Source organism: Scyliorhinus torazame, chromosome 1 (genome assembly GCF_047496885.1).
Source record: "Scyliorhinus torazame isolate Kashiwa2021f chromosome 1, sScyTor2.1, whole genome shotgun sequence".
In the NCBI taxonomy this organism is placed as follows: domain Eukaryota; kingdom Metazoa; phylum Chordata; class Chondrichthyes; order Carcharhiniformes; family Scyliorhinidae; genus Scyliorhinus; species Scyliorhinus torazame.
In genome coordinates, this window is record NC_092707.1 from 274,043,723 (window position 1) to 274,062,966 (window position 19,244).

General features: G+C 48.0%; 1 protein-coding gene across 9 annotated transcripts in view; it reads left to right on the plus strand.

The window, feature by feature from the left end:
• Positions 1–19,244, plus strand: part of LOC140421442 (1-phosphatidylinositol 4,5-bisphosphate phosphodiesterase beta-4-like) — a 677,584-nt gene that overhangs the window by 369,674 nt on the left and 288,666 nt on the right. For all 9 annotated transcript variants that reach the window (XM_072506170.1, XM_072506171.1, XM_072506164.1 and 6 more), the window contains one exon: positions 15,677–15,757. In XM_072506170.1, coding sequence (XP_072362271.1) covers positions 15,677–15,757 — 81 coding nt within the window. The remainder of the gene's footprint in view (positions 1–15,676; positions 15,758–19,244) is intronic.

Consider the following 19,244-nt stretch of genomic DNA (forward strand, 5'->3'; position numbering starts at 1 on the left):
GTCGCAACGACCTATACATATTATACGGTATATATTAACAACCCTGAGAGTCCTTCTGGTTCCTCCTCCTCCTCCCCCCCCCCCCCCCCCCCCCCCCCCCCCCCCCCCCGATCCTGGGCTGCTGCTGCTGCATTCTTTTTTCCATTCCATCTATCTTTCTGCGAGGTATTCGACGAACGGTTGCCACCGCCTGGTGAACCCTTGAGCCGACCCCCTTAGGACAAACTTAATCCGCTCTAGCTTTATAAACCCTGCCATGTCATTTATCCAGGTCTCCACCCCCGGGGGCTTGGCTTCTTTCCACATTAGCAATATCCTACGCCGGGCTACTAGGGACGCAAAGGCCAAAACATCGGCCTCTCTCGCCTCCTGCACTCCCGGCTCTTGTGCAACCCCAAATATAGCCAACCCCCAGCTTGGTTCGACCCGGACCCCTACTACTTTGAAAGCACCTTTGTCACCCCCATCCAAAACCCCTGTAGTGCCGGGCATGACCAAAACATATGGGTATGATTCGCTGGGCTTCTCGAGCACCTCGCACACCTATCCTCCACCCCAAAAAATTTACTGAGCCGTGCTCCAGTCATATGCGCCCTGTGTAATACCTTAAACTGAATCAGGCTTAGCCTGGCACACGAGGACGACGAGTTTACCCTGCTTAGGGCATCTGCCCACAGCCCCTCCTCGATCTCCTCCCCCAGCTCTTCTTCCCATTTCCCTTTTAGTTCATCTACCATAGTCTCCCCTTCGTCCCTCATTTCCCTATATATATATCTGACACCTTACCATCCCCCACCCATGTCTTTGAGATCACTCTGTCCTGCACCTCTTGTGTCGGGAGCTGCGGGAATTCCCTCACCTGTTGCCTCGCAAAAGCCCTCAGTTGCATATACCTGAATGCATTCCCTTCATGCTTTAATCTTGACAGTGATGCACCATGGATTTTACAGATCAGATTTTGTTAGATTTACACATTGACCTATGTCATAGGTTCAGATAGTCAGTGATTAATATTCTGCCGCTATCCATACCAAAATTGAGTGGGAAAGAGGGACAAATTGACCTAAGATTTCTTTGCCTGCAAGTCTGCTGCTGGATGTTGTTCTCTGTCTGTCACATTCAAATGCTGACTGCGAGATCTGTATTTTTGTTGTTGGCCCCAGCATGGAGTTGAGTTTAGCTGTAAGTGCCGTGATCACTTTGACTTCGATTTATGATCACAGCCAATATTTTTGGGATTCGTAGACATAAAAACACAAAGAATAGGAGCAGGAATAGATCATGTAGCCTGTCGAGCCTGCTCTGCCATTCAATACGATCACGGCTGATCTTGTGCTTCACAAATCCACTTTCCCGATACTCCGAGAGAACAGCATGTTTATAAAGTCACCTTCTGAATAGTCTAACTGTGGGATTCTCCATCGGCGAGATCCTCCACTTCACCGGCAGCACACCCACACCCACGGGTTTCCTGACGGCGTGGGATGGCCACAATGGGAAACCCCATTGGCCGGCTGCCGGAATGGAGGATTCCCCCTGCTGGCGGGGCATGCCGCGCCGGAATGTGGGGCTGGCGGGACGGAGGATCCTGCCCTAGAAGTTCGGATCACCAGTGGGCAGACCGCCAACTACAAGGCAATCCTGTACATGACCTTTAATTGCACCTCACCCAGTTGCATGCAAAAGAACTGTCTCTTGCTCTCCCACTTCAGCCCATAATGCTAAAGTTGGTTCTCCATACCACCAGAAAGCCAAAGCCTAGCAAAGCTGTGAGCTCAACTTACCTTAAAAAGAAATAATGAGGTGAAAATGTCTACAGATTTAGTCACTTCATACAACCTGTTCTCTAAATCACTATCTGTGAGAAAAAATTGGCTTTGCAAAGGAGTAAAAGATTGAGCTTGGTCTTCCTTTCGTAGAAAGGAGAAGCATGAATAGGCCATTTCATAAAATTGTGTGGGATATACAGCACAGAAACAGGTTATTTTGCCGAGTCGGTCCATACTGCCGTTTATACTCCTCTGAAGCCTCGTCCATCCTTCCTCATCTAACTCAGCATTCCCTTCTCCATCATGTCTAGCTTTCCCTTAAATAGATCTATTTGACTGACCTCAACTGCTCTGTGGTAGTGAGTGCCTCATTCTCACCACTCTTCGTGTAAAGATGCTTTTTCCGTGTGGGATTTCTTGGTGACCGCCTTATTTTAATGACCTTATGTTTTGCTCTTTCCCACAAGTGATGATATGTATTCTGTGTCTACTCCATCATTTTAAAGAGCTCTATTGTGTGGCCAAGAGAAAAAACGATCTAGCAGGTTCATTATTTCCTCTTTATCATTCTCTGATACAAGAATACACAAGAAGTAGAAGCAGGTGTAAACCATACGGCCAGTCAGGCTTGCTCCATCGTTCCAAACCATCATGGCTGATCTTGGGCTTCAGCCCCACTTTCCTACCTGCTCCCCATATCTCCAAATTCCCTGAGAGACCAAAAACCTGTTTGAAATATACTCAACAATAGAGCATTCGCAACGAGAATTTCAAATATTCGTAACTCTTGAGTGAAGAAATTTCCCCTCATCTCAACCCTAAACTATCTGCTCCTTCTCCTGAAACTGCCCCTGTGTTCTAGATTCCCCAGCCTTTTGGTATCTATCTTCAGAATCTTGTACATTTCAGTAAAATCGCCTCTCTTTCTTCTAAACTCCAGAGATAGATCCAATTTTTTCAGCGTCTCATCACAGGACAACTCCTTCATTCCAGGGACCAATTTAGTGAACCTTCGCTGTACCGCCTCCATTGCAAGTATATATTTTCTTAAATGTAGAGACCAAAACTGCGCACACTCTTCCAGATGAAGTCTCACCAAATCCCTGTACAACTGTAGCAAAACATCTTTACTCCTGTGCTCCAACCCACTTAGAATAATGGCCAACATGCCTTTGTCTTCCTGACTGTTTGCTGCACCTGCATGCTAACTTTCCGCATTCCTTGTACAAGCACGTCCAATGCTCTTTGAATATTAACACTTTAAAGTTTCCCACTTTATAAATTTTTAAAATAAATTTTGAGTACCCAATTATTTTTTTGTTTCCAATTAAGGGGCAATTTAGCGTGGCCAATCCACCTAACCGGCACATCTTTGGGTTGTTGGGGTGAAACCCTCACAGACAAGGGGAGAATGTGCAAACTCCACACGGACAGTGACCCAGGGCTGGGATTCAAACCCGGGTCCTCAGTGCCGCAGTCCCACTGCGCCACATGCCGCCCTGAAGTTTCCCACCTTTTAAAAAATATTCAGCTTTTCTATTCTTTCGAAACAAAGGTAATAACTTCATACTTCCCTACATTATAATCCATCTGCCATTTTGTTGCCCAGTCACTTAACCTGACTAGATCTCTTCGCCCGCCTTGCTGTGTCCTCCCCGCAGCTTACCTTCTTCCCACCTAGTTTTGCAGCTTCAGCAAACTTAGATACATTACTCTCTGCCTATTCATCTAGGTTAATAATATAGATTATAAATAGCTGAGGCCCAGCACTGACCCTTGTGGTACTTCACTATTCACTACCTGCTCACTTGAAAATGTTCCCTTTATGCCCATTGTCTGCTTCCTGTCTGGTAGCTAACCCTCTATCTATTCTAATATATTACCTCGTACTTCATGCATCCTTTTCTTGCTTGTTAACATTATCGAATGCCTTTTGGAAATGCAGATATACTACTTCTATTGGTTCCATTGGTTCCATTCCATTGGTTCCATGAGCTGCTCGCAGAAAAACACTTCTCACTGCACCTCGGTACACGTGACAATAAACAAATCCAATCCAATCCTCATTATCTACCTTACTAGTTACACCCTCAAAAAAACTCCAATACATTTGTTAAACAGGACTTTTCTTCAGTTAAACTATGTTGACTTGTTCTAATTGTACTATACCTTTCTAAGTACTATACCTTTCTCAGGGGCAGCACGGTAGCATTGTGGATAGCACAATTGCTTCACAGCTCCAGGGTCCCAGGTTCGATTCCGGCTTGGGTCACTGTGCGGAGTCTGCACATCCTCCCCGTGTGTGTGTGGGTTTCCTCCGGGTGCTCCGGTTTCCTCCCACAATCCAAAGATGTGCAGGTTAGGTGGATTGGCCATGATAAATTGCCCATAAGTGTCCAAAATTGCCCTTAGTGTTGGGTGGGGTTACTGGGTTATGGGGATAGGGTGAAGGTGTTGACCTTGGGTAGGGTGCTCTTTCCAAGAGCCGGTGCAGACTCGATGGGCTGAAGGGCCTCCTTCTGCACTGTAAATTCTATGAGAAGTTAACACTTCCATAATAATAGATTTCAGCATTTTCCCAACAACAGATGTTAGGCGAACTGACCTGTACTTCATATATATTTGTCTCTCCCTCCTTTCTTGAACAGCAGAGTGACATTTGCCAACTTTCAATCTGGCGGGACCATTCCCAATCCAAGGAATTCTGGAAAATCACAACCAGCACATGCACGATCCCTGCCATTGTCTCCTTTGGAAAGCCCTCGTGTGTAGGTCATCATCCTCAGGGATTTGTCCTATTTGGAAGTTGCGAAGAAGAGTCATGTTGAATTCAGAACGTTCTCTCTGTTTCTGTCTCCACAGATGCGGCCAGACCTGCTAAGTTTTTCCTGCATTTTCTGCTTTTATTTCTGATTTCAGCATCCGCTATATTTTGCTTCTACTAATGCAGCTCTCTGTTTTACTCGCCCAGTATACATAAACACCATGCTACCTTTACTGATCATGACTGTCACAAAAGTTATGAATTCAAAAACTAAAATAGACATTTCTAAATGTCCGCCAGACACTTTGGATCCCCAAGAAAGGTAGACGTAAAAGCCCATTTGCTAGGTTACCTTGAAAGTTGAATGACGCACAGCGACATCAAAGGGTTGGTCACAATGTGGAAACTATATCGACCCAATTAAGCAGCAAGTGATAAGGAATAAACAAATCATCAATCCTGGATGAAAGTGAGGGCGGTAAGCAGAAAATGCAAATTTTGAGGTTGTTGTATCGCATCTGCACACTGCACTCACAAAGGCATAACCAAAGCTGTTAAATACCTGACGTGATGCAAAACAGCAGTCATCGGCAAAGAGGCTGAATCATTGCCCGAAAACTTGTCTAATCTCGGTTTAATGTCTCAATTTTTAAAAAAATCCATTCATTATTGCATTTGGGTTAAAAAAACACGTGAAGCCAGAGGAGCAAGTTTAAGATGAGAAGCAACGGATTGGTTTCAGGGCCTTAAATGGTAGAGGGGTTAAAAGGCAGATTGAACAGACTGGCAGACACTCAAATATAACAATCTTGCATAGCCACCAGGGTATGGTGAACCATAAAAGGGAACTTTTAATGTATAAAGCTGATGATGACACACACACACATCTTAACCTTGTGCATGGGATGAGAGATAGAAATAACTGGTTCACCCACCCATGACAGATATTCTCACGTTGCCACTGGTCAGTGCGAGGTTCCTGCAGGAAGACTGCAGCGATAGCAATTTAGCTTGTTTGACAGGGGAACTGTGGCCTCTATTTTAAGGGTAGCTAAATATAGCTGAAATTACCATGAGTCATTAAAAAAAAAAACGAAAAAATATAATCCGTAATACCCAATCCCTTGAAGGTAACGTGAAAAAAAAGGTAGCTTCCAACAGTTAAGGATGTGACGAAGCCAAAGAGGCATGTTCCCAGAGCACAACAGAAAGCACCAGAATAGCACCTCACAAATGTATTGGAAAAACCCAATCCTACGATACAGCAAAAATCAATGCCTTAATGAGGTACAGATTCATTATGGTGAATCCAGTGCTCAGAGCTTTCTGTATGATCTTGAATTCCCAATATAACCTCCCAGAGCAGCAAGCACTCTGCCGGAAGCACTAATGTTGGAAATTTATCCTGATATTAATGCTGCATAGTACCAATTAGCAGATGATAATGTGCGACCTTTTTTCACTTGAATAGTATTACACGGGGCCAAATTGGCTATCCCCCTATCATCATGATTGGCACTTAAATATACCGCTTCCTTCTGATACAAAAAGCAGTCAAGCTTTGTTTTGCCTGCGTAGTGCGATGTTTGCAGCGTGCAGCCAGCGCTAAATGCACAGTCGAGTGGCCATGCGCCTCAGTAGGGTGCCCAGGTTTGTGCGAGGCTAGCACGACTTGGGCCCGCATGCCATAAATGGTAGTCACTGTTCTAATATGGGCAACCCAGCAGCCAATTTGGACTCTGCAAACTCCCCAAACAGCAGTGTGATATTGACCTGATAATCATATCTTGTGATGTTGATTGAGGGAAGAACATTGGCCAGGGCAGCAGGCGGAACTCCACTGTCCTCTTTCAGAATGGTGGCATGGCATCTCTGTGTCCACCGGAGGTCAGACGAGGCCTCAGCTTTGTATCTCACCTGGAAAACAGTACCTGCAGCAGTGTTTCACTCCATGAGTCCTGCACGGAACTGTTAAATTTGATGTTTGCACTCATTTCCTGGAGTGGAGCATGAATCCACAACCTTGCACAATCAGCGGAGCCACAACTAACTTGAAAGTCGTCGATTCTTTTAAGTAGCCCGGTGGGTGGAGGTGGGAAATGAGCGTGGCGAGGGGTGGGTGGGTGGGGGGAGTAGCATCACTTCAGCATTAAAAGCTAGGTCCTGGTTTAGCTCAGTTGGCTGGACGGCTGGTTTGTGATGCAGAGCGAAGCCAACAGCGGGGGTTCGATTCCCGTACCGGCTGCCGTTATTCATGCATGAAGGCCACTTGCCTCTCAACCTTGCCCCTTGCCTGAGGCTAAACCACCACCAGTCAGCTCTCTCTCTCCCCCCCCTTTTTGGCTAGTGTTAACAGAGTGCGCACTGTGCAATTCAATTTAGTGCAGTGTGAAAATACATTACCTGAGTCAGGGATTTGACCGACCCACAGAAAGGAAAAATAAAGTGTGTTTATTGCTCCAGTGTGAGTGTTTTGCTGAGAAATGGTGGCATCAGTCAAAATATCTTAATACTGAATAAATGTAAAATTAGGCAAACTTAAATAAGTTACGGTAGAGCAGGACAGGAGCCAAATAGCCTGCAGGCATTCTGGAGACACCTGTAACCATACCGCGAGATATTCTTTCTTTGTCCCTGTAGCTCTCGGACTTCTGGTTCATCCATTCATTCATTCTCTCTTTTCCATCTCTTGACTACGTGTTTTTTTCTGGACTGCAGGTTTTAATATCATAAACAACAACACCAAATGTGTCCGCATCCTTGGTCATTTCCTCTGAGACTGCTCTGCCTCGCGTCACCTGATGAGGCGGAGAGTCCCGCAATATAATAGATATAGGACAGAGGTCAGAGGTAGGTTCTTTACGCAAAGAGTGGTGAGGCCGTGGAATGCCCTACCTGCAACAGTAGTGAACTCGCCAACATTGAGGGCATTTCAAAGTTTATTGGATAAGCATATGGATGATAATGGCATAGTGTAGGTTAGATGGCTTTTGTTTCGGTGCAACATCGTGGGCCGAAGGGCCTGTACTGCGCTGTATCGTTCTATGTTCTAATAGTGAAGGAAATGGGATCGACGCCAGGTGCTGATCCGATTCCGATGCACCACGCCCCCCCCCCAACCCACGCTGGCAGGATCGAGGTTCGCACTCTATGTCAGCGGGCCATAAAATGACCAATTTGCATCCACTTAACTGGCCAGGCACCATATTCTCCGGGCCCAGGGCAGTGGAAACTCACGCGGTCGAGAATTGCTACTGGTCCTGACAACACGGCCCTGACACGGTGGACCTCGCGGAGAGCAAAGGGGTTAGCTCTTTCAGGGAGTTGTCCCCAAAGTCCACCCGAGGGCCACCCCACAAGGCAGAGAATATACGCCGGGCTTCTCCGTCCTGCCGCACCTGTTTCCTGGTGCGGCGCGCCCCCACTTGCAGTGGGATCCTCCCTCCCGGCGGCTGGCCAATGGGGTTTCCCATTGGGAAACCTGCGGGCGTGAGTACACTGCCGGCGAAAGGCAGGATTCCGCCGACGGAGAATCCAGCCCATTGTCTCCCAAACGGAGAATTTCACCCATTGAATGTTACATTTAAAAATTGTTTGTACTCTGCCATGAGGTCCCACGGTTGTGTGATATCTGACTTACTGTTAACAGTTGAATATACAAGTCCAGGTCTCACTCCAGAGATTCCCGTGGATTTTAACTGAAAAGTGCTCTGCGGGTAATTTTCTCTGTTGCTTCATATAACATCAGATCAGGGCGATCAGGACATTTATATTCCTAGTCTTTCTGTGGTGATTATATACACTGATGCAAGTGGTAGTTCATCCTCAGTTTTCTCTCAAAAGCTTAGTCTAATCATTAATGTCTTAAGAATGTAAGAAACGGGATTGTGAATAAAATCATTCGGCCCCATGGCCCCTGCTCTCCCATTCATTATGATCATGGCTGAGGTACCTCGATTAAAATTTCCTGCCCGATCCACATATTCCTGCATTGATTAGGTGGGAATTCTCCGGCTGTTTGCTGGCAGAGGGATTCCTGGTCCCACTGCCAAAGCACCCCAGCTTTGGGGCGTGAGGTGACCTCAAAGGGAATTCCCATTGACAGCGGCAGGAGCAGAGAATCCCGCCGTCTCCCGCTGCCGAGAAACGTGGCTGTGAGGCTGGAGAATCCCGCCCTTAGTCTGCAAACATCTTCCAGTCTCTGAATTTAATATAATTCATCGGCTGACCATCTACAGCTCTCTGGGCTGGAAATTTACAAAGATTCACAACACTCGGAGTAAAGAGATTTCACCTCATCTCACTCCTGAATGGCCAGCCCCTTAATCCTGAGACTGTCTCCCTAGTTCTAGACTCTCCCAGCCAAAGGAAACAGCCTCTCTGCATTTGCCTTACTCAGCCCTCTTAGAATTTTACATTTTCAATGAGATTGCTGCTCCTTCTTTTGAACTGCAGCAAGTATGGGCCTTGTCGAGTCAATAAGACATAGTGAACCTTTGTTGCACCATCTCTGAAGTAAGTATTTCCTTCCTTCGGTACACAGACAGAAACTGTGCAAAATATTTTAAGTGCATCAGTAACTCTAACCCCTTAATTGCCAGTTAATTTTATTTCATATGGCACTAAGATGGGGCAACCTTGGTGGCATGGTAATACAGTGGTTAGCACAGTTGCTTCACAGCTCCAGGGTCCCAGGTTCGATTCCCGGCTTGGGTCACTGTCTGTGTGGAGTCTGCACGCTCTCCATGTGTCTGCGTGGGTTTCCTCCAGGTGCTCTGCTTTTCTCCCACAGTCCAAAGACGTGTAGGTTAGGTGGATTGACCACGCTAAATTACCCTTGGTATCCAATAAAAAAGGGTTAGGTGGGGTTACGGGGACAGGGTGGAGGTGTGGGCTTAGGCAGGGTGCTCTTTCCAAGGGCTGGCGCAGATTCGATGAGACGAATTACCTCCGTCTACACTGTAAATTCTATGGTATGAACCTTTCAAAACCGGATGAACATATCAGCCCAGTACAGATGCTGATTGGCCTGGTGTGTATTTCTAATATTTTCTGTTTATTGTCATTGCATCAATATTGATAAATGACAAGACTAGGGTGGACAATTGTATTAATGTTTCAAAGTGATTGAATTACTGTGCTGCAGTTTCGAATACTTTAGTTAGTAACATTCATTCATTTTCACTGGACTTGTAGTTGTGTATTGACTTTATGTCTGTGATTTAAGAAAAGGTTTGCTACATTAATTTACTGGTTATATGAATAGCTGCCAAATGGTATGATTTTATGAAAGAAAATTGATCACAATCCTCCACAGTCACATGCTCCTACACACTCGCCAATTTGAAATAGATTTGGGTTTCATCAGAGAGACGATCAGTACTGCACACAGTGCAACAGAACATTAGCAAGCACTGCAGTGTTTTGCAGCAAGAGGATCCAGCATTTAACAGAAATGTTTCAACTTCGTGTAGGAAGAGCATTTACTATAATATTATGTATTTATCTATGTTTGATCAAATATGTTACAAAATAATCAGCAATAAGCATACACACCAGAAGGCGACTGTCAGTGTAAATACAGGAACAGAATCACTGAATTATTTTAAGGGATGTAGATTTTACGACGCTCTTTAAAGTGATTGTGACCTCAAGAATTCACCTTCAGTGAAGTTTTAACAAAGACAGACCAGCTAGTTGTCAAATTTTAAACCATCATCTTTACCGCCTCTGAGGTTTGTTGTGAAAGAATGATGCTTTACTGACCAACATTGGCTTTCAATCCTTCTTGCTGGTTAATGCTTTCCTTGGAATATTTATTGTGGTGGCAAAGCTACCTTTCATTGTTTTTTAATATTCAGCATTTGTGTTAATGTATTATTAGCAGATAAATAGGAGCTGATTGACTCTTGGTGGTGGTTAATGCATGGAAAATCACTACATTGCTTAGCAAAAGCAGTGATACCAATTAGAGGTTATTGTGTGTGCCACAGCATTGCAATAATTAATTTTGATACTTATTGATCACTGCAATGAATATCCCAAAATTTCAAAACTGCTTATAGATCTTCAGGCTGATTGAAGATTAGGCTGAGTAGCCGTTTCAGGAACAGTGGGTTGAATTCTTATCGATTTGTGCCTTGGGACATTTTTCTTTGTCAAAGTAACCATATAACTGCAAGTTGCTGGTCGCTTGGGCATGATGTTAACATGATGGAAGCTTCAGGCTCTTTTCCCTCTCCAAAGGGAAAAAAAGTGATAGTCAAATAGCTCTTTGTGAAGATCGTACTCTCAAAATGTAATGATCTTTTGTGGGATTGCCATGGTTATCCTTTCCCACACAATATTTGACACTGACATCTGTGATTTTTACTGTGAAGGTCCTGCGGACCTCCTTGACCCCATTACAGTTTGATTTACTGTTATTTTACATTGGAGACGGGGGGGCAGCCAAAATTATTTGCAAGCTCCTGCCAAAGTTCTCTCTAATGCCCCTTCTCTGTGCACCATTCACTTGTTGCACTGCATGGCCCCTTTAAGATCAGTGCACCGTTCATGTCGGGGCCCGAGGCTGCGGGCATAGGTGATGGTCGACTTGTGCGAACCACATGTTTGAGCCGGCAAAATTAGATGCTAGGTTTAGAGACTGTGAGGAAAAAGGGGTGGAAGGAATGAAGGATTTGTTTCTGGAGGGGCGGTTCATGAGTTTAGAGGAACTGCCAGAGAGGTTTGAGCTCTAACAGTCAGAAAATGTTAGGTATCTGTAGGTTCATGACTTTGCGAGGAAAGACTTCTGTCTTTTCCGATAGTGCCACCGTTGTTGCTGTTGGCTGTCACTCGTGGGGAGGGAGGAGGGAAGTACTTAGGGAATTTATGGGACGATCCTGGCGGAGGATACTGCATCCCTGGAGGGGATTAAGGTCAAGTGGGAGGAGGAGTTGGGGGCGAAGCCCTGAGAAGGGTGAATGCCACCTCTTCTTACATGAGACTTGGGCATATACTGCTAAAGGTGGTACACCCGGCACGTTTAAAAATGCCTATAATGAGTCAGCTGGTTGAGGGAGTGGCTGATTTGTGCGAACGCTGTGGGGGGGAACCCGGCCAACCATGTTCTGGTCATGTCCTGAGCTGATGAGGTATTTGGTCCCCTTCTTCGCATGTCAGCGATTCTACAAATTGAATTGGAGCCCAGTCCCTTATTTGGGGTGTCAGACCTGCCCGAACTGCAGACGTGTGCCGGGGCGGATGTTTTGGCCTTTGCCTCGCTTATCGCCCACAGGTGGGTTCTATTGGGAGTGGAGATCAGTTTCTCCACCCAATGCCTCAGTATGGCTGGGGATCTTATGGAGTTTTTTTACCTTGAGAAAATGAAGTACACCATGAGGAGTGCAATTGAGGGGTTCTACAAAAGATGGCAGCCATTCATTTTATACTTTATAGAGCTCATCGCCATCACCTGTTAAAGGGGGATAGGGTTTCTGAGGGGCGTGGGTGTTATTGGTTTTGGTTTGTTTTCCTTTTTTATTATTTTGTACTTGCCAGAAAATATATTTTTCAAACGATTGGTGCATCGTCACATGTTTGTGCATCTTAAAGGGACTACTCCATCCACTTGGCATGTTTGTCCCCTGCACAATACATTCCTGATTGCTGCCTGACGGCATAGCTTTGAGAAAACTATGCTCCTATCCTTGCAAGCCATTTGTCTTTCAGTTCATTGCATCTTTTGCAACCTTTTTTTATAGCAACCCTTCTGGTAGCAAACTCAACATAAAATATAATATTTTATAAACATCATATACATATTTATGCTTCACATCACACAATAATAGTCCATAATAATAGTCCTCCTCCATACTAGTCCTCTATACTGGGGCCCCGCAAGGCTGCGTACTTAGCCCCCTACTATACTCCCTGTACACTTACGACATATGGGCGGCACGGTAGCCCAAGTGGATACCACTGTGGCTTCACGCGCCTGGGTCCCAGGTTCGATTCCCTGCTGGGTCATTGTCTGTGCGGAGTCTGCACATTCTCCCCGTGTCTGCGTGGGTTTCCTCCGGGTGCTCCGGTTTCCTCCCACAGTCCAAAGACGTGCAGGTTAGGTGGATAAGCCATGATAATTTGTCCTTAGTGACCAAAAAGGTTAGGAGGGGCTATTGGGTTACGGGGATAGGGTGGAAGTGAGGGCTTAAGTGGGTCGGTGCTGACTCGATGGGCCGAATGATCTCCTTCTGCATTGCATGTTCTATAACTGCGTGGCAAAATTTGGTTCCAACTCCATGCAGAAGTTTGCTGATGATACGACCATAGGATCTGAAACGACGAGTCAGAATACAGGAGGGAGATAGGGAACCTAGTGGAGTGGTGCAGCGACAACAATCTCTCCCTCAATGCCAACAAAACTAAGAGCTGGGCATTGACTTCAGGAAGCCAAGTACTGTACACACCCCTGTCAACATCAACGGGGCCGAGGTGGAGATGGTTAGCAGCTTCAAAATCCTAGGGGTACACATCTCCAACAATCTGTCCTGGTCCACCCACGTCGACGTTACCACCAAGAAAGCACAACAGCGCCTATACTTCCTCATGAAACTAAGGAAATTTGGCATGTTCACATTAACTCTTACTAACTTTTACAGATGCACCATAGAAAGCATCCTATCGGGCTGCATCACAGCCTGGTATGGCAACTGCTTGGCCCAGGACCGCAAGAAACTTCAGAGAGTCGTGAACACCGCCCAGTCCATCACACGAACCTACCTCCCATCTATTGACTCCATCTACACCTCCCGCTGCCTGGGGAAAGCGGGCAGCATAATCAAAGACCCCTCCCACCCAGCTAACCCACTCTTCCCACTTCTTCCATCGGGCAGGAGATACAAAAGTTTGAGAACACGCACAAACAGACTCAAAAACAGCTTCTTCCCTGCTGTTACCAGACTCCTGAACGACCCTCTTATGGACTGGCCTCATTAACACTTCACTCCTGTGTGCGTCACCTGATGCCAGTGTTTATGTAGTTACATTGTGTACCTTGTGTTGCCCTATTATGTACTTTTATTTTATTTTTGTTTCATGTACTTAATAATCTGTTGAGCTGCTCGCAGAAAAATACTTTTTACTGTACCTCGGTACACGTGACAATAACCAAATCCAATCCAATAATGTGGGCACATGCAGGAATACGTAGAGGGAATGAAATGGTGCTTTATTTTAAATATTGTGATAGTGGTACCAGAGGAGGCGGTGACAATAGATGGAAGAAAGACGGGGGCACGATTTAATGAAATAGGAACAAAGTCCCACAGCGAGCACATTTGGCCACGTGTTTCTTGGCACTCGCAACACAGAGAAACACAATGCTATCATACATCACTTGGGTTAGATGGGCTGCCTCAGGGGGAATACTCCGCTCACCGGAACTCCTCAGTGTAGCGAGACATCGGGGCACCTTTTGGCATCGCAACTCTGGAGCATCCAACGCGGCCCCCCCCCCCCCACCACCACCACAACACCCGTGCATGGCCGGATCACCATCATGCGAAAAATGCCAGCTTGTCAGTGCCAACCTGATACCCTGGCAGTGGCCCTGCTAGCTGGCAGTGCTACCTGGGCACCTTGGCAATGCCAGGCTGGCACCTACATGGTGCCTGGGTGGCATCAGCAGGGCCAGGTACCACCTTGTTCAAAGGGCGTGCGCCTGGGGGCCTCTAATCCACTGGGAGACCCTCACAAGTGCTGTTCCGACTGGTCCTCGCTTGTGAAAATGAGTACTGAACACTACTCATCCGAGGTGTCCGAGGCAAAGGGCATAATAATCTTTATTAGTGGCACAAGTAGGCTTACATTAACACTGCAATTAAGTTACTGTGAAAATCCCTAGTCGCCCCATTCCAAAGTCTGTAGGGTACCCTGCGGAGAATTCAGAATGTCCAAATCACCTAACAGCACGTCTTTCGGGACTTTCAGGGAGAAAACCGGAATGCCTCCGGTGCTTCAGGAAACTGTATATTAAAGTGAGACTAGCTGTCTCGCTCTAATATGCAGAGTTGCCAATGACCGGGATTCACATTGCAATATCTCGGAAGATCCCGTTAGATCTCGCGAGGTGAAGGGTGGCATGTGGCGCAGTGGATAGCACTGGGACTGCGGTGCTGAGGACCCGGGTTCGAATCCTGGCCCTGGGTCACTGTCCGTGTGGAGTTTGCACATTCTCCCCATGTCTGCGTGGGTTTCACCTCCACAACCCAAAGATGTGCAGGTTAGGTGGATTGGTCACGGTAAATTGCCCCTTAATTGGAAAGAAAAGTAATAATAATTGGGTACTCTAAATTTATTTTTTTTAAAAGATCTCGCAAGGTGTTGCGAACCAGGTAGGTCCCGGGAAGGTGCCTCCTGGCTTCTATCAGCCACATTGCGCCGTGGTGTGCTGCAGTTTGGGGGCAGTGTGGCCGTTCAATTGTGCCCTGGAGGTTAGCAGGCATATGGCGGGGGAAGGCAGTTTTGAGGACAAAAGTTTCCTGTTTGTTTTAATGAGCTTAATCCTGAGCTGGATCTCTGATCATATGGCACTGGCTCCTGATTTTTTTATAGTACAGAATAAGTCTGGATTTCTGCATAAACGTAAATGCTGTTTCTTGTACGTACACATCTTGACTCTCGTCAACAGAAAATTGTGATTATGGCCAACTTATACAGTATTCAATTCATTAAGGACTGTGTCCACTTGTCACTTCATCTGATTCATATATTTAAAATGTTATCGTGATTCACTAATATGTGATCCTTATTAACATGAAAATTCAATGGAACAACGTTACATTTCCTGAGAAATTGAGGAACTTTATTTTGTCATTGCCAACACTTTCTCGTCTGCACTTCAGTCTGTATTGCAGAGTAAAAAAGTGTTAAACCGTCAGTACCTGACTCTTACCTTCACTAACTTGGGTTTATGGTGACAGGCTTTCCTGAAGCCTTTTCCACTTTCAGGCTTGTCACCTGGAGATTCACAGCTGAGAGAACTCCCTTGATTTTCACCATCTCCAGTCTTGGCTCTGTTTGAGGCCTGTTCTGAAAAGCATTGACCTTTTTGAGGATGGTCACTGACTGACTTATAATTCAAGATTGTTTCTTCCAACAGGAGTCGTCTGTATTGGAACCTAGCTGTATCTTTAAGGTGGATGAATTTGGATTCTATCTCACCTGGAAAAGTGAAGGAAAGGTACTTATGCTCACACGTGAACGCCGTGATCTCAAAATAAACCTTTTCCCTTGTCCGATCAATATGTCTTACATGATGAGGTGCTGTTGTAGAGTTCCATTACTAAAAATGCGTTAAGTAACAGTAACATTGGGAGTAAAATGACTTCAAAGATCCAGTGTCAAAACTATATTTCCTGCAACTTTTTCCTCAGTTTTGGAAAGAATGGGGAGGGCATAAATTCTGTGTGCCTACGGTATACTGTAAAATGTTTCTAACTCTGTATGCCTAAAGTATACTGTAGAATCGGCGGAATTCTCCGTTCCTGAAACTAAGTGTTGACGGCGGCACAGGATTCGCGGACTTCCACGACAACAAAACTGGCGATGCACATGGACTGATTCAGCAACTGTTAAGGGGCTAGCACCAGAGCCACATAGACACAATCGATTCCAATGAGAAATGGTGCAGGATTCGTAGGTTTCGCGACTGACACTCAAGAGGCTGACAGCTGCACCTATGCACTTCACTCCCCACACACACCATCCCAGCCAACAAGATGGCAGCAAAGAGAGTGGCCCCAAGATTCATCGACGCTGAGCTGAAGACCCTCCTGGACCCGGTGGAGGAGAGGAGGATGACCCTGTACCCCGGCCTGGGAAGGAGGCTGCCAGCCGCCGCCATTCGCCATGCCTTTTTGCAGGTGGCAGAGGCAGTCAGTGCCACAAACAATACCATCCGGACTGGCCAGCAGTAGGGGAAAACTGGAGGGTGAACCACCAGACATGTGGCCTCTCATCATGGCAGAGCACAGGGCCCTAGACTTGGTCACCGGCTCGGAGGAAAGGGAGGTCACTGGTGTGGAGGTCGAGGAAGTGAGGCGCTGCTGATTTGCGGTTCCCCGTGACATGTGTCAACCCTCCCCCTCACCACCCTCTCCCCACACCACCCTCCCCACCTATGAGCCGAGCAGTGACGAGGAGAGCAGCCTGGAGGCAGTCCCGGAGCTCGATTCCGGGGATGATACTGACTTCCTGTCACAGCTGTCTCCAACACCTTCCATCATCCCAGCGACACTCACTTCAGTCGGGCATTTAGTGAAGAGGCTCTTGGGACACTATCTGGTGCGCACCGCACAAATGCTCCGGTATATCAGGTGGAGGCAGGAACCCCCGAGGTGGCGGACGGTCGGAGGGTAGGCCAGCCACAAGAACTAGCTGCCATCCAGACTGGTTTGGGGCTTCTGGAACGGACAGTCCCATTGATTGTGATGCAGTTGCAGAGCCAGGGACTACATGAGGGGTTGTCGGCGCGCATCCAGCACCTGCAGGTACACTTGGAGGAGTCCAACCGGGTGCAGGTGCAGGAGGGGTTGCTGACCGTGCGTGCCACACAGGCCAACACCGCTTGTGTGGCGTCGCGGTGGAGGCCTTGGGAGTGAGGGCTGCGGCTATGAATCAGCATGTCCAAGGCCTGGAGCATTGTGTGCAGGCGCTGGCCGAGGCTCAGGACAGGGTTGCCACCTCACAGGCAGCCATGTGCCAGAGCCACCTGGAAATTACAGCGGCGCTCCTTAGCGTGGCCCAGTCACAGCAGGTCATAGCTAAGAGGATCGGCGGCATTGCCCAGGTCCTGGCCGCCATGGTGCAGACATAGAGGGAGGTGGCCCAGTTCCAGAGGGAGATGGTGCAGGCTGATGTGGCACAGACCCAGAAGGTGGTGGCACAGTCAGTGGGTGAGGTGGCACTTGACGGCGATGGTTTACTCCCTGTGCTCCATGGCCGCCAGCATGCAGACCCTGGTCGAGGCCAGAGCGGGCCTCCAGGACTGGCAGCGCCAGGTGGTGGGGGTCCTCGGGGGGTGGCTTTACTCGCACCCCCATCCCTTGGATTAGCCCGGAGCCAGTGGGTAACCCGAGGGAGGAAGAGGAGGAGGTAATGGGCGGACATTGTGGGTGGCCTAGGCTCCCACCCTCCTCCCCCACCGTCCTTGTCATCTCACAGATTCAATGGGACCATGTGATGGAATAGCCAGCTCGCATGCAGGGATCACCCAGGTGGACCGTGGAAAGTGCTACCATGGAGTCGGATGTTGTCATATGATGAAGAGCACCAGAGCTCATATCGCAGAATAGGTTGTCACTATCCTCCATCCTATGGACCAGACCCAGTGTTCCTGTCAAACCCAGGGCTCGCACCCTGTTGTGCGGCAGGTGTCGGGGGATGGAGACTGGGTGGTGGTAGGATGCAGTGACCCTGCTCCTGGCCAGTCGGTGAACCTGGAGGTGATCAGAGCGGCCCATTTGCGTTTTACCCTGGCGCACACGTATGGCCTCGCATGCCTGCCTGGGCTCCATGTCCTGTCCATCCTCGCTCTCCCCTGCATCCTCCTCCTCTGAGGAGGGTTGGGCTTCATCCTCCACCAGCACATCACCCCTCTACTGTGCGATGTTGTGGAGGATGCAGCAGGCCGCCATGATGCAAGCGCCCCACTCCAAAGACGTGCAGGTTAGGTGGATTGGCCATGATAAATTGCCCTTCGTGTCCAAAATTGCCCTTGGTGTTGGGTGGAGGTGTTGAGTTTGGGTGGGGTGCTCTTTCCAAGAGCCGGTGCAGACTCAGGGGGCCGAATGGCTTCCTTCTGCACTGTAAATTCAATGATAATCTATGATTAATCTAGGACAAAGGTTCGGCACAACATCGTGGGCCGAAGGGCCTGTTCTGTGCTTTCTATGTTCTATGTTCAGCATCACACTGGCGGGTCCCTCCAAAGCGGCCCAGGCACCTGAACCGCATCTTCAGGAAGCCGAAGCACCACTTGATCACACCCACAGTCGTTGCATGGGCATCATTGTAGGGGTCTCCAAATAGTCAGCAGCCACCACCACAGCGGATAATCTGTGTCGCTCAGGAGGCATGCCAGGTCTGGCAGGTCCTTGAATGACTGACGCTGCCGGGACACGCAAGGCTCTCCATTCTGGGCAGCTGCCTCCTGTTCGCTGCTGCACGCTCCGCTGCTGCAGCTTCCTCCTCCTCGAGCAGTGCCAGCACGTACAGCTACAGTGCTGCAGCGACTAACAGGAAGGCCACCGTTGCTGGTTGAATTCCAATATCCATTGTCTGAAGGGGGTGAAAGACTGGCATGTTAGCATGGTGCATGACTCCGTGCCCAACCAGGTCCACCGGGCTACATGGTAGCCCCGGTTGGTACTGCGGGCTCTGACCCCGCATGCGCCCGCCATCTCCGTAGCCCTGGCCCCGTCGGTGCCCGGCACCATAGAGCCCTCTAGCCCTGGCACCCATCCCTGATGCCAGGGGTACCATTGGCTGGCACTGCCCTTGGCAGCGGTAGGCTGTGTGGCCCCGCCCATTACCACCCTGGGGACTACAGTGGGGCGTTCCCTGGGGGAGCCACCTGATGCCCCGCCAGATTGGGGGAATATGGCGCAGGGTGGGGTGGTGGTAGGGGTACCCATACACCCGTCACTCTGCGGAACCAGGGGCCAAGG